Below are 16,557 nucleotides of genomic sequence, written 5' to 3'. Positions count from 1 at the left end.
GGAAGACAAGGCCTGCTTCGTGGCCTAATATAGTAGTAATGCACAGCTCTGGCATGTGTGATATCAAGGTTCTTTTTCTAGACTTAGGTCTGTGTGTGGAAAAAAGGGGACTGTAGTTGTGCTGACTGCCTCTTGTTGAGAGAACGTTACCGCTTTCACCCCTTACAGTACCATTGTCTAGGAGGCCCCACTCCAACAAAGCCCTTAACACAGGCACTTGAAGTTAAGCATGAGTAGTCCCACTGAAGTCACTTTGCTGGATCAGGGTATTGGTCAATATAGAGGCAACACCAAAGTGCTTAACTGCTTTGTTGGCTTTACATCTTAACGCTACAATTCAACTATGGTAACTGGCAACAATTTTATCGATGTAAAATAAAAAGTCAAATACAAACTGAACAGGTCTTCTAATATTAATTTTAACTCAGTACTGCAGAAAAGATCAGACACATTAGCATGCAGAAGAAAGCTAGTAAATAACGTGTTCTAAAGACTTGGAGCAACTTATATATAAAAAAAAAAAGCAGGAGGAATGAGGAGGTGCAGCTTCCTTACAGGCTATAATGATCTTTGGCAATAAACAAATTTACGACTTCTAAACTCAAAGATCAAATATTTTAAGTGCATGGACTTTGTACATAATGAGTCACATTTACTAATGTTTACTTTTAGGTGAAAAAGGAGCAAATTCTAGCCTCAGCTCCTAGCACAGATCTCACTGAAGCTAATGGGTACCAGGCCTGTGTATCTAAACTCAAAATCTGGCCCAAAGAAAACGTTTTTTCTGGGTGGAGGGTGCTAAAAGAGAGTGTCACTCTGGACACCAAGAACTGGGATTTCACTGTTTCTCGTATTGCTGGGGCTGCTATTTTCAGCTTTCAATTATTGAACGGTGAAGAAATCAAAGACCTAGATAAAAAATCCTAAAACATTGTGACAAGAGAAATAACAGGGATCCAGGGATCTGTCCTGAGGGAAACAAACACTGGGATTCTAGTTCAATATGAGGGAATAGCATGATCTGGGTTCTCTAGAAAACTCTAACATGAAAGTTTGCGCACCTTATTGTGAGCAAACACCTTTCCAAACTGCTTTAAAAAACACAGCCTACCCAATATGCATAGGCCAACCTCACCCCTTTTCTGGGGCTGTACTCCACTAACTAAATATCAACAATAAGCTAACAAAGAATAGCTTGGCCACGGGTTCTCACAACAAATTTTGGTGGCCTCAGAGTGCAGCCACCAACTCTTGTTGATGGCCGCTCCGACAATTTTTCCTAAAATACTTAATTAACTTAGGAAAAACAAATAAATATGCATCTGCCCTTGTCCAAATTATAATTTATTTATGTAGGGTTTTTTTATTTTTAGACTTAATAATAAAAATAATGTATTGTTGTCTCTATTCTTTAATGGACCTAAACAAATAAGGTGCTTTGTATGTTCTTGTATTTTTTGTTGCTGTTTCTTTTGCTTTTTGGTTGCTTTTTTAAAACTTGATAGCTAGTAAGTCTGCTGCTGTGAAAGTGTTACTTGTATGTAATGCACGGTGCCAAGTATCTGAGGGGTAACCATGTTAGTCTGTATCCACAAAAACAATGAGGAGTCCCGTTGCACCCTTTATCTTCTATCTGTTAGTCTTTAAGGTGCCACTGGACTCCTCGTTGTTTGCATGTTAATATCACTTTCCAGGGCTTCCCAGCTAGCTACTAAGTCTGTTGTAAAAAGTGATATTAACAAACATACAAATATCACTTTTCACAGCAGATTTACTCAGCCCTGGAAGTCTGGGGATAAATTAAGCCTTGGATGGGGGAGATGGGTCGGGCAGCAACAGAGGCCGGGGCAATGGCGGGAGGGGGTAAGAGTAGCCCATGGCTGGAGCCTGAAGCCCAGTGCTGGGGGATGGAGACCCGAAGCCCCATGGCCATAGTCTGGGATCCAAGGCCCAAGCCTGAAGCCCTTCGGCCAGGGGACGGAGCCCACCACCACACAGCCAGAGCCCAAAGCCCCATGGCCGGAGCCTGCAGCCCACCACCCCAGGGCTGAAATTTGAGCCCACTGCCTCCAGGAAGGTGGGGAACTCACTGGCTGCCTACTCCTCCAGAATTTGTCTCTCCAGAGCGGGGCTGGACCCAACCCCTGCTGGGGACTCTCGGGGAGGGGGCTGCTGCTTTCCTTCCCACACCCCATTGAATCACTGCCCAGGAGGCTGTGGCCACAAGAAAGTCCCTGGTGGCTGCATGTGGCCACAGTGGCTGCATTTGAGAAATGCTGGCTTAGACTTTCTGACCAAGCTTGGCTTTACCTAGTCTGCTATGTCCATACCGTAGATACTTTCTTCACTAAACAAGAGCTTCCCCTCCTCCCTGCCCATATATCTAGGTGGGGTAATGAGGTTTGACCATGAAAGCCTTTCCATGCTCACCTGGCAAAGGGTTCAATGTCATGTAACATCAACTTCTATCAACCCTGACAAACACATTGCTGTCATGATATTTATCTATAAAGAACGTCACATAAGATATTAAATGAAAGCTGGTGACGCAGTGGTCATTCATATCATTGTGAATTGTGTGTCTTGACACTATCTAAGGCATTATGGATATTTACTGATAGTGTGCTTTAACATCTGTAACCAAACAAACAGAGAAACAGGTTTTCTTCCAGACAAGAGGGAGGCTAGTTATCTCCCTGTCTCTAATGTAAATTGAGCATGGTGATCTCAGAGACAAGGGGCAGTTCATTTGCACGCAGAAGGAGCAAATTAATGCGAGAATATGAAATCAGGATGGGAAGACATTGGAGTCTGAACCCCAGGGGTTCATCCTGACTTTGCTGACAAAAACAATAAACTTTGAGGAATTTAAGGGGAAGCCAAAAGATATTTTGGATCCATCCCTGAGGGAATAAAGAGGTCAGTGCTCTTTGCATCTATGACGATGGATCCCAGCCATGTGGGCTGGTGACACTGAGAAGTGGCTTGTCATAACCATACAGCTAAGGGTAGCCTGGAATTCCTCCTTACCTGTAAGGGGTTAAGAAGCTCAAATAATCTGGTTGGCACCTGACCAAAAGGACCAATGGGGAAAGAAGATATTTTCAAATCGGGGGGATGGGGGGAAGGCTTGTTGTGTTCTTTGTGTGTTCTCTGGGGAAGCAGAGACGCATCAGGTCAGAAAACTCCTCCTAAAATCATCCTAAAATGAGTCTCAATATTGCAAAAAGAGTAAGTAAATAAGGCAAGGTGTGTTAGATTATCTTTTGTTTTTAGTTTGTGAATTTTCCCTTTGCTAGAAGGAGGTTTTTTCCTGTTTTTGAAACTTGAACTAAACCTAGAGGGAGCTCCTCTGTGTTTGTGAATCTTTTGTTACCCTATAAAGTTATCTTCCATCCTGATTTTACAGAGTACTCTGTACTTTCACCTTTTCTTTAAATAAAATTCTTTTAAGAACCTGATTGATTTTTCAGTGTCCTATTGACTCAAGGGATGGGTCTGTGCTCACTTTGTAACCAATTGGTTAGGATATTATTCTTAAGCCTCCTCAGGAAAGGGGGTCTAAGGGCTTGGGAGGATATTTTGGGGGAGATAGGGCTCCAAGTGGCCCTCCCCTGAATGTTTGTTTAATCACTTGGTGGTGGCAGCACTCTGTCCAAGGACAAAGGAATTTGTGCCTTGGGGAAGTTTTTAACTTAAGCTAGTAGAAATAAGCTTAGGGGGTCTTTAATGCGGGTCCCCACATCTGTACCCTAGGGTTCAGAGTGGGGAGGGAACCCTGACATGGCTGTAGGTGAGAAAACTTGCTTTCGACAACAGTTGGAGCCTGCTAAGGTTATATGTAGTCTCTTAGAAGTGAGTTAAACTTTTGTTTTTTATGTTACCATTTCTGTTTCTATTATCTTTGCTTAGTGTCACTTAAATCTCTGTTCTTTATTATTAAACTTTTTCTTGTTTTATTATCAATTCATCTCAATGTTGTTATATTAGAGTAAGAGTAGAGTTAGAGTGAATGCTCAGCTGAACCAACAGGCTGGGTATTCTGTCTCTTTGGAGACAGCAGTCTTGGTATTTCTGTCAGTGACAGACTCTTCCAAGGAGCTTGGGGGCTAGGGTGTATCAGGTGTTAGCCGCAAGGCAAAGACAGCTGGGAAAGGCCCAAGGAGTTGTTTGGCATGCTAACAAGCTGTGGTGGCAGGGAGCTGTTACTCAGTTTAACACCAATAAATCTCTTTTGCTAAAACAGAGGCGTAACAAGGTCATTCATAACCCAGAGAAAATATCATGAAGCACTAGCAAGAGTGAGTCAGCAAAATACATTTAGACCTTAGCCATCAGCCAGCAAGATCAGCATCTGCTAAGAGGGTGGGGTGCTTTGGACAAGCACTAATAAATTTACCATTGTATGTGTTCATTCTGTAGTGAGATCTCTCTTTTTTTCCTAGTGCTAACTTTTCCCTTATCTATTGCCAGAGTACTTAAACTATATCAGTGCGGATATAAAATAGAGGAACTGCCTTTCTTTTAAGGCATAAAGAAAAAGGTACAATATAAATGATATAAACTTACTTGACTGAATTATCTGGAGATTTAGGAAGCCTGTATTAGAGAAAGAAAATATTAGGTGATTAATTTGAATGATCCATATTCATTGTGATTCCCTCTCTCCTTTTTATCTAAAATCAGTACAATCAATAAACATTAGAGACAAATTATATTTATAAACACAGATAATACTCTCACTGATATCAGTCTCTGGGTGTGAAAGTCCTTTACATGTTTAGGTGCCAAATATGAAAGCTCAAGGGCAGTGGGGGTGTGTCAGTTTAGAAGAAACAGGAAAAAAAATCACTTCTAACACTTCCTTATAACGAGCCCTACCTTACGAAACATGACTTGATAGTACTTTTAAAAAACTGAACCCTTTTTATCAGTAATGCAAAACTAAAAAAATCTGAAAATATATCCACTCTATTCACAGAATTAGTAGAGAAATTATATATTCATTTTTTAATTATAAATTTTTTATTCTTCACAGTAGAGGGACTTATTTTTTAAACAAAGCAGTAAGGTGGAGGAAAACACTAATTCTAGAGAGCAAAACTTTAATCACTGGAGTCTCTTTGCTCTCCTATCAAGCCAGAAGGAGTCCTAGAACTTATCTGCAAGAATCAGAAAGTCTTTCCATACTGGAGAATGCAATAAATATATCTATGACATAATCTAGCTAGGTGGCGCCCCCTTTCTGCCCCCCATGGGGGCTAGCCTGGGCCCTGGTCGTGCCTCCCGCCGAAAAATAGTTCCTCGGCACCCCCCTAGGGGCCCGCTCCACCGTTTGGTGACCTCTGGTCTAAGTATAAGCCATTTGGATATTTCATGGGACAATTTATTAAGTTCCCAGGTCCTCGAAATAGAGAAATGCACAAAACCTCATTTGTACAGTTGATTGTTTTCTATAACTCTCAAGGGAATATTGTTCAGAATGAAGGGCCGAGGACCAGTGCGAGTTGTGCTGCTCACTCTGTGGTCTAATGTTATCCTAAATTTGTAATACCAGGAGACTTTTGTCATGTCAGTCTCTTTTTTAAGCAGCTATGCACAACAGGGGCTTGTGAATAAAGCACATTTCAGAAATGGTCCACACAGGAGTGCTGGAACAATTTGTATAGTTGGGGTTCTTAGAGCTATTGAACCAAACTGTAAACCCTTCTATAATGGAATCCATTTCAAGCCAGGGGGTGCAGCAGAACCCCCAGTACCACTAGTTCCAGCACCTATGTGTTCACATAGGAAGTCTGTCCTAAGAAAACAGAGAATGACTAAAGGCTAACCAGGATGGTTTCGGGCTGCGGTTAACCCTGCTGATGCTTGTTGAATATATTTCTTCCATAAAAGAGGAAGCTCAGTGGATGTAGTATATTTAGATTTCACATCCCAACTCCTGCACTTATTTTTTCAAAAGTAGGCAGAATGGATTTTCCCTTTTCTCCCCCTTGTTTTTTATCTTTTCTTTGTATTTTCTGATCCCTATGACCTCCATTACTCTCTCTGACCGTGTATCTCTCCCCTTACATCTCATTCTCCCATTGCTTCTCTTCTGCTTCAAGGACATGATTCCAAGCCCACTTATGTCAGGAGAAAGAGTTGCTAAGGAGATCAGGCCCTATGCTCACGTGATTGCAGTGCTGATACTTAGGCTTGGTCTACACCAGTGTTTCCCAAACTTGGGATGCCACTTGTTCAGGGAAAGCCCCTGGCGGGCTGGGCCGGTTTGTTTACCTGTCGTGTCCGCAGGTTCGGCCGATTGCAGCTCCCAATGGCCGCGGTTCACCGTTCCAGGCCAATGGGGGCTGCGGGGAAGCGGCGGCTGGTACGGTCCCTCGGCCCCATACCATTTCCTGCAGCCCCCATTGGCCTGCAGCGGGCAAACTGCGCCAGTGGGAGCCGCGATCGGCTGAACCTGCGGGACGTGGCAGGTAAACAAACCAGCCTGGCCCCCATGGGCTTTCTCTGAACAAGCTGCATCCCAAGTTGGGAAACACTGGGTCTACACTATAGAGTTAGGTCGACATAAGGCAGCTTATGTCAACCTATGTCAGTGTCTATGCTACAGCCTTGCTCCCCGCTGATGTAAGTACTACGAACATAGTACTCCACCTCCAAGAGAGAAATAGGGCTTATGTCCATGTAGGTAGTGGCAATGCAATGTCCTCTATAGAGCTCCGTAAAACTGACAAGAAAGCTGGCTCCCAGCTCCCCAGCCCGGCTGCTGCACGGTCTCTGCTCTGAGCTGCGCTGCTACACAGACTTCCAGCCTGGACTGCCACCCGGGCTCCCCAATGTCAGCCCTGCTGCCCCTGAGGTCCTGGCTCTCCACTCATCGCCAGGAGCACAGCAGCTGACCGGACTCCAGGTGCGGATCCGCTGGAGGTGAGAAGCCCCAGGTGTGGACAACAGTATGGACATCACCCACCGCAGTAATTACTGCGGTGGCTGTAAGTCTACCTAACATATGTGGACTTAAGATTGTAGTGTAGACATGCCCTTAGAAGTGCTACTGGCTCTTGTAATTAGACAGCATGCCTGCTGTCTCAGAGCTATGTCATTACTTCACATCAGTCACTATGGGGGCACCCATAGCCAGGTTCTATTCCAGCCTCTGGCCTGCGGGGTGACCTTGGGCAAGTCATGTCACTGCTCTGTGCCTCAGTTTCCCCATCGGTAAAATAGGGATAAGAAACTGACTTCCTTGTAGAGTGCTTTGAGATCTACTGATAAAAAAGCACTGTATAAGAGCACGATATAAGGTATTAGTATGAATTATTGTTTATTTAAATGAAGAGCTGTCTGCCAGGCAGTATAGGATCTAAAGTATATGCATTTGACTTTTGCACAGGGCTGCTGATCTCTGAAGAGGAATACTGGAATATTATAAGCATTCCTTGTGGTGCATGCATACACATGGGCATGGGTATCTAGAGGGGCTTCTGGAGGGATTACTTCTCTCTGGGCACATGAAACCCTTTTTAGTGCTTTCTCCCTGCCCCCAGAAGGACAACCAATCATTAAAAACCTGAATTTCCATATTTCCCTTTTGAAATAATCTCGGATTTCGTGTTAACCTATGAATTGGAGGAAGCCTGTACAATTCATCCCCTTATTAGTTTCCGTTTCATGTCTTAAATAGCAGGCACGATCAGTTATGGATCTGTTTTAAGGCTATTACACTTTTGATCACTAAACAAAATGTAGAGAGTGGGTCGTGTCACACATTAACACTCAGTATAATAGCTCACGAAAGCTTATGCTCTAATAAATTTGTTAGTCTCTAAGGTGCCACAAGTACTCCTTTTCTTTTTGCGAATACAGACTAACACGGCTGCTACTCTGAAACCAGTGTGGTGATGTGATATCTCACAAAATTCATCACAAGCTAACTCGTGCCTCCACTAAAATGAACAAAGATAATTGCTTTTCTTTTTTATGTGTGATAATTACAGAGATCTTAGGATTTCAACAAATGTCAAATTCTGACAATCATTTACATACTGTTATTTTTGTAACCACCTGGATTTTCAGGATATGCTTATTCGTTACAACTCAGAGCCTGACACTGTGCCTGCCTTGGGAAACTAAGCAGTTATAGAAATACTGCATTTACACAAAGCATTTTAAAAGTTTATTCATCCTACTAATACCTATATTTGGTTTTCCACCTGTTCAGTTAGATAAATTAATTTTCTGGCCACAGCAGATGGAATTGTGTAAATACCAGCATAAGGCTTGATTCTTCTTTCAGGTGCACTGGTTTACATGAGAGTAACTCCACTGACTTCAATGGCGCTATTTCTGATTTACTCCATGTAAGCAAGAGGAGAGTTCAGACCCATATGTGCTTGAGGAGGGAGGATTATTTATTTGTAGATGTTTCTATAGCATTCAGCACTGGAATATCTAAACTCTAGGTAGTAAGAAAGTAGCAGTAAACTTGCACTTTCAATACCAGAATGTACTTATAGAAGCTTTTAGGGCCTGAGTACATAAACAGCCAAAAAAAGCCTGAACCCCACATTTTCAGAGTGTCCACTAATTTGGGGTGCCTTCATTTTTCAAATCTCAAGTTGGGGAACCAAACACTGAGGCACTCAAAATTAGTGGATATTTTTGAAAATATGGGCCCTAAACTTTAAAAGAGAAGAGAAGGGAATAGTAATTGGGCCAAATTTGGCTGTCACAGTTACATCAATATCTTTACTGGAGTTGGTTTGGGTTTATGCTAGAGTTCACAAGCATTATAACAGATTTACACAGCTGTAACCAGGATCAAATTTGGCCTTATATATAGTCACCACGTATATAGTCCTTCAACCTAACCAGACTCTATCAGAATATTAAATGCATCTGTAAATAAAATACATCAGTGTGCCTATTTACTCACACTTATAATAGAGGATGATAGTTATGGACTGTCAACCTTTTCACTTATATTTGTGTGTTCGTGGAGCTTATAGTTAGCCTAAAATTTACTCTGGTCTGAAATTTGTGTAAATTATTTCTCCTTTTTATGTTATAAAAGTACAGAACAAAAGTTTTGCTTTCAGATAGTATTAGATTGGTATGCTTTGGGATACCATATGTTTGTGCATCCACTGGTCAGTGCGTGTTACAGGTCCCCTCCTACTATGCGCAGCCACTGCAGCTATGGGTCTGTTACAGCCCCCAGCTACTGGGCCAGAACTCAAGCTGTAAAAAGACTCTGCTCTCTAGCTCTGGAAGTCCTCAGTCCAGTCCCTGGTTGGTCAAGATAGATGCTGTCATATGTGTACAGCAATGAGCATACGAGGGGCAATCAGCTAGTAGCAGCCACACCAATTTTGTACATCAGGGCACGGACATGGTTTCTTTTCAGAGACAATTAGTCTATTCAAAGTATGGCTTTGTGTACTTTTGCAGTTTTTGGAAACAATAGTTCCTTCAGCTCCCTTCACTGTATGGTGCACCGTGGGGTGACGGCTTAACAGTTCAGAAATACTACTGGGGGACACAGCTCGAAGGCAGCTTCTTGGGATATCTCCCCCCAAACTCTCTAATGCACTTTGAGCACCTCTGTAGAAAATGGGCTGCCTGCAGGCAGTCAGCTGAGTGTGGTAGGAAGGGGTCAGGTTGTGGGGGGGGGGGAGGATGGCCGCTCTAAGTGGTAGATTCCACCACTCCTGCACACTAAGTCTGTGTGAAAAATCTAAATAGATTAGAAATGGCATTTACGCATCCTATGCACTCAGTGACCCTTGTGGATGGAATCACAGGTAATGCCTGGCAGCCAATTGGGCGATAACGACAAGCTTGTGAGGCTGACATGCTGTGGGGGCAGGACCAGAAAGGAGTGCGGTTGGACATACCATTATCTAGTGGGCCCCAGATCACTGGCATGAGGAGAAGGATTTCTACAAGGTCTAGATGGATTTTTGTGGCCCCACCCCTTGCACAGCATCCCTAGTGGCTTCTTGGATTGGGAGGATAAATGTAGGTCTCTGGTAGCACATCAAAGCTCCTGCAAGGGGCTGATTACCTTGTTCTCCTCTGCATGTTTTTAACTGGGAGGGAACATATGGCCCACAATTCATTCATTTTGAAAGGCAGTTCCTGTATAGGCAAAGCCATTCATTGTCATGCAAAACTACATAAGGATTTGTGGTTATGACAAATGCACGGTAATCCCATTATGTTATATGACATCTAGTTATGGCAAATGCATAGTGAATCATTTTCCTTGAAAGACTGTAATGGCTCAAAAGAGCCATCACATGCTATAATGTCAATACACTGAGTATTAAGAGCTCCCTAGTAAGTCTCCAGAGCAACGCTCAGCCAGTGGTTTTCAACACAGATTTCGCAAGGCTATCACTACCTTACAGTTTGATACTGTGGAGAGAGTACTGAAAGTTACATAAATATCTTTGCTCTGAAAGACCTGTGAGTATAAATGTGACAAATTGTCTAGGCATTTAAAAAAAGATCTGCTCTTTACAACATAAAAAAAAATCTTTCAAAGATGAAATATGAGTAAATATGATCTTATGGAAACAATGAACAGAGACTGAATATTAAAAAGAGCATAGAAACATTGGAAGCCTTATCTTTCAGGTTACATTTTAATTTTAAAAATAAATAAGAAAATTTATCAACACACTCTCAACTAAAACTTTCCATGGCCACGGCAGGGTTCTATTCAGTATGCACTGGGCCAGATATTGATCTGTCCCTGTGGCAACATGCCTCCTCCCCTTATGTAGCCTGCCCAGATCATAACAGCAGTCCCTGGAAAGGGATCATGGGCCAACAAGCATGCAGAGTGGGGCTAGTACATAAGGGGAGCAACCTGCACTGCCTGCACTCAGGGTGGGCCAGAGTAGAAACGACTGAATTTGGGATTATGAGGATATAGTGGAAGAGGTGGAAGAAGCTGTTCTGTTCTGTGCCTTGGGTTGGGGATGTATTTCATTCCATAACCCTCCCATACTTCACCTGGCGTCCCAGCCTTTACGCAGGCAGAGTGAATTCTCTCCAATATGAATTACCATTTACAAGGCATTCATCTGGCCATCAAAATACAAGGGGCCAAATCCTTGCCTGGTGTCATTCTCGTGAAATCAATGGAGTTACTCAGAAATGGATTAGGCCCATGAAGTGTAAAATAAAACCAAGTCAGCTTGCTGAACATTCCAGGTGAATGAGAGGCGACTTGAAACCCGCCCAAAGAAAAAGACAGAGTTAAAGCTGAAACTCTTATTTATCTTTAATCCACTGGGCCTGATCCTGCATTTCTTGCATACCTGCTGGGTATAGTGCAAGGTTGGCAGGGCTGAGCTCAGTGTACATAGATTCTTGTATTACACCAGTTTCCAAATGCTCTAGCAATTACAAAATCCCACGCTGAGGACAATCCTTGTCACTTGTGCAAAGCTCAAGCAAACGTGCTTTGTATATGTGTGTGTGTGGTGTGTGTGTGTAATACGCAGAACTTGTAATGAAAGATTTCCTCCCCACAACCTGCAGTCACAGTTCGCAAGAGCTGCACAGCCAATACCTCTAGGCTGCATTATTGGTCAAGGCCCAGTAAAGATGGGCTTTGGCCAACACACTCTTTCAGTTTACCAAACCCAGCCTCCCTTGGCCTACTTTCAAATTCCTATTGTGTGGTGCCATGGAGGGCAGCCAGCACACAGCCCTATACCTTGGGGCACAGGGCTGCAGATTCACCCTGTGCAGTTTCTTTATGGCCTGTCTTCACCCTCACACAAGCTGTGTAGTTCTGCTGCCTTTTCCGGCCCTCGTGGGTTCACACAAAATGCCAAGGGGGTAGCATGCTTTGGAATTTGGCAGACACTATAGATTGGGGAGGGTTGCTTGCCACCTGGCTGGCTTTTAATCACCTGGCGGTTTTTGTACGGCATTACCAGTTGCCAGTGAAAAGATTTAGTGTGCTCCCCCGACCCTTGGGACCAGCATTCCCTGTTCGCTACATGCACATGTGGCCATGCATGGTTTGTAATTACTGCACATCACTTGGCTGGGAGCACAGCTGGCATCCGCCTCTGTGTGCTGGCCCCTCACCTGCTGAACTGTAGCAGCTCCTCCTGGCCTTGGGGCCAGGAAGCAAGAACGGACTGAGGTTCGTCATCAGGGAGGGATAAGAACGGGGTAGAGGAGACAGAGGCTTCTGAGAAGGGACAGTAGTGGGGCTCCCTCAAGGACTGAAGCTCCTGTGAGTGGGTGGGTGTAGAAGCTCATGCGGGCAGAGAAATGGCACCTGTGTGTCTAGGTGACCAAAGAGAGGGCTGTGGCCACAGGTGTAGGTAATATTAGCTACTGTTGGCACTAGGACCCTTTTTGTTGGGTGGTGGCGGTGTGGCCAGGGGCTATTTTTCTGAATCTCGGAGATTGCAATCCTGCCGAGGAAGGGGTGAGGGTGAATCACATACTGTTTCTCCCACTGGCCAGATAACCAAGGGAAGTTAAATACAGCCTTAGCCCTAAATAGCTAAGCATATAGGATATGCAATGTTGTGAGGACCTTAACTTGTTCATTTCCTGACTTTTGAGTGTTTAAACTCATAATTACTGTTACATTACCTAAACATTTTGGGTTGTTGAGCTGGAAGTTTCAGTGTTTTGTTGGTGCCATCAAGTGGCAAAATGGTGTACTGCAGGTTTAACTGGCAGCATTCAATCTCAAGCAAGCTAGCTACTCTTTTAAATAGTAGCAGTGAAAAAAGGAAACAATATCTTAGTCAAACCTCCTCTTAAAATACACCTAAAGATACCAGAGAAAACTTGAATATGATGCACACACGATGTTATGGTTAGCTCAGTGCTATTCTCTGCTAATCGGGACTCCGTCCAGTAGGAGAGAGTATTTCTGAGTGACACAGGTTGACAAATCAATAAAACCAATTCAAATCTCATTGCTTAAGAGATACTAAACTGAGTGGGGGCACTGATATCTCATTCTGAACTTCCTTCCAAACTGTGTGTTTCTGTAGTCACTGACCAAACCACATTTTATACAAAGGTCATATTTCATCATAAACATTAATCCACAAGGTCATTAAGGAGGAATGAATATTTAGCTTGTCATTACATTTGTCGCACTAAATACATTATCTGGTCTATTCTGTAATGAAACTTACAGATCATCATTCATACGGACATCACCTTTTTTCATCTGGGTTACATCATAATACTGTTCAATGGGAAGACCTCTTCAAAAAGAGAGAGAGAGAAAACCCCCACAAAATAACATTTTACTTATTGGTTATAAAAATCCCAGGAAACACATATTGATTTTTTTCGTGTAAGAAATGTAGACATGGTATGTAATTTTTGCCTGCAGTCCACAGACTGCCTTACCACCAAATTCAGAGATACTGGAAATGTGGATACTAACTTACAGACTCAGACCTTAACATTTAAGTTACACAGGGCCTGATTTTCAGAAGTGTCGAACTCTGTTGCCAATGATTTCAATGGGCACAGGCTCAAGCCCTTAGATCCTATGAAGGGTTGAGTGTTTCATAGAAGATGCCGAGCATCCTCCATTGAAGTCAATGGGCTGGCAGAGTCAGACACTTAGTGTGCAGAAAAATGGGACCTTTCTCAGTGATCTTTGTTGCTGCTGAAAAGACACATGACCTCTGAGTGAGATGACAGCATTTTAGCTGCCTCTGATGGAACAGATGTGGGTTATTAGCAGCTAGCATGGGGCAGGACAGGGAAAGGGAGAGCAAAGGGGACAGCCAAATTGAAGAACATACAGTCAGAGTAATCAATTTTAACTGATAATGTTATCTCTGGAGTTAGAACAGCCTTGGGGCTTCTGACCTCCACCTGCAAAGGCTAAGCGTGTCACAGAGGTATCACTTGGAGTTTTAGAGTCTTTCAGAATCCTCCACTATTTAAAGTCTGGAAGCTGTGGCTTTAATTGCATAGAAGGAGAGGAGACGTGGCCTGGAAGAAGAGAGAGGAAAATGTTGGTTCAGAATGGCAAGGCATGTTTTGCTGTGTTCTGCTTGGCTTAATACGATGTTGGGGTTTGTTGGAAAGTTGACAGTCTCTCTCCATGCAGTGATGTTGTAGCCATGTTGGTCTCAGGATATTGAGGGACAAGGTGGGTGAGGTAATATATCTTATTAGAAGTTTGTCCTAAACAAGCTGTTACCTCACCCACCTTGCCTCACCAGTAATCTCTCCATGACATGCAGAGTGTTCTGCACTCTCTCTTCTCCAAAAACCAATCTGGATTGGATCACTGCCTTCCTTCTTTTCATTTACTAGCTACTGCTGACACCTGACATCCATCCCAGAGACCAGGATGCATACTCCCCTCAGGCAATGCTTTCAACACCATTCAGTAGACTATCCCACATGGGGAACTCTTACGGAGTAGTGACGCTTGCATTAGCCATCCCACCCGCCCACCTACCTATACATTTTCTCTGATAAATGGCCAAGTTTCACTCAGTGTCCTGGAATATGTTAGACTCGAACACAGATCTCAATGAGAACACCGCACATAAACGATCTCCATGATGTGAATTCTCTTTTCAACTTTAAAATAAAAATGTGAGGATGACCTGGAACTTTTCATTTTTTGTCTTACTTACACTTCAAAAGGATCATGCTGCAAAGATACATCTTTAGATTCACACAGCCTTTGTAACTATTCTAGCCGAGTGGAATAACTCAGTTAATGACATACAGTGTTTGGGATTGGAATAACCAATTCATTCAATTCGTTCAATTCATCTGCAGGGAGTCATTATTTTTGTCTGTAGGGGAAGACATTTTGGCTTCCTATGCATTTTGAGTCAGTTGACAACTGAGCATTTGCATTGGAAACTGCATCCCCCAGCACTAAGAGAATAAATAATTGTAAATAATGCATGCTTCTGAAAAATGGTCTTCCCTATATTATTAATGCACAGTGACATCTGCTGGTGAAAAACTGCACATTACCTCAGTTCTTTTTCCACATAAAATTCGCTCTGCCAATAAACAGTTTCTCAAACTTAAATCTTCCTTAAGGTGTGCTCCATTTCATATATCACCTCATTATAAGGAACCACCCAGAATATTTAAAAGCCAGAGATCTGTTAGATAGGAGTGTGGTGGAAAAATACTTTTTCCACTTTTTATCCTTAAACTTTCTACTGAAATTTTATAAATTGGGTTGGAAAAATTAAGCAATTAAGCATGAAGCATTTTGGAACCACAGATTTGGAATTACAGTACTTATACTGTTCACTATACTTCCCTATCAGTAGACCAAACAAATGTATAGGAGATACCAAAGTAGAAGTATACTCATTTACAAAAACAAACAAATAAACCAACCCCTAAATGTGGAATTTAAAAAAAAAAACCCAAGTACTTTTGTATAGGGTTCATGAACAGACAACAGCTCCACTACCAAAATCAACTATCTCAGACTCTAAATAATTTTGCTTCGTATTTTAAATACAAGCTGCATAGTGTGTGTGTGTGCGCGCAAATAAATTCAGGCTTCATATACTTCCAGTGCTAGCATTCATCCCTCTATGGGCACAGTCACAGATTTCTAAAGTACTTCCCTTGTATATTTACTAATTTCCACTTTCTGATCCAGACTAAATTGTACTGTAATAAGCACTTAATACACTTCTAACCTACAATCCTGGTAAATTTAATTGGAATCAACCTGCTAAGGTAGCTGCAAAGGGATGCTGCTTCACAGCCAGAAACCATACCCTCAGCTCCTACAATGTGGAGAAGGATATAGATAAAAGTACACAACACTTTCCAGGCAATGTAGAATTAACCTTTAGGTTTCATTGCTTCTCTGTTTGGATAGCGATATGAATGTTTAGGGAGAATATTCCAATCTTAGGACCAATCGTCAGATGTATTGTAGCTCTGCTGGGCATTTGGAGACTACTTGGGCTCCTCCTGTAATTCAGAGCAACCAGGGCTACTCTAATAGCACCTGCAGTTATGGCACCCAATGGGCCATTGATCTGGCCTACAATTACGAGATCTCCTTCCACCTTGGTACGTTCCTGAAACGCCTCTTATGCTGGAGGCTAAAATCAGGTGGCTATGCTGACCAGTTTACTGTGAAAGCTAGTCTTCTGTCCCGTTTTCACCACCAGAGCAGAAAAGAATGAGATTGAAGCATGGGCCAGGATCTGGCCCAGTGTGTCTATATACTGAATAAGTCTAGGATTTATATATTTAAAAAAAAAACAAGAGCAATAAAAATTCTTGTTTGGAGTCATTCCAAGGACCTGTCACCATAAAGTCAATTTCTATAAAGAAAATTGATTCCATGATGGGGGGGGAGAGGGACAGGACAATGGCCTTGTCTCCTCTTTGTCCTTCCCACCTCATTTAGCAGAGAGTAGCATCGCTGAACATTATTTCATAATTCCTTTACAAAAGGAATGAGATCTCTGAAGTCATATCTGTTTGCAAGGCTCCTCAGCTGGTGCTGCAGACCCAGAAAGTCAGTGAGATATTCAG

At 42.7% G+C, this 16,557-nt stretch overlaps 1 protein-coding gene across 1 annotated transcript in view; it reads right to left on the bottom strand.

The window, feature by feature from the left end:
- Positions 1-16,557, bottom strand: part of C2H7orf31 (chromosome 2 C7orf31 homolog) — a 41,138-nt gene that overhangs the window by 15,844 nt on the left and 8,737 nt on the right. Inside the window, exons 3-4 of the mRNA XM_038389102.1 lie at positions 13,191-13,262; positions 4,570-4,599 (exon numbers count right to left, since the gene is read on the bottom strand). Of these exons, the coding sequence (XP_038245030.1) occupies positions 4,570-4,599; positions 13,191-13,262 (102 nt within the window). The remainder of the gene's footprint in view (positions 1-4,569; positions 4,600-13,190; positions 13,263-16,557) is intronic.

The sequence above is a fragment of the Dermochelys coriacea genome, chromosome 2 (assembly GCF_009764565.3).
Source record: "Dermochelys coriacea isolate rDerCor1 chromosome 2, rDerCor1.pri.v4, whole genome shotgun sequence".
Classification (NCBI taxonomy): domain Eukaryota; kingdom Metazoa; phylum Chordata; order Testudines; family Dermochelyidae; genus Dermochelys; species Dermochelys coriacea.
Note: the sequence above shows the minus strand (reverse complement) of the source record. Positions and strands in the feature narration are given on the sequence as shown.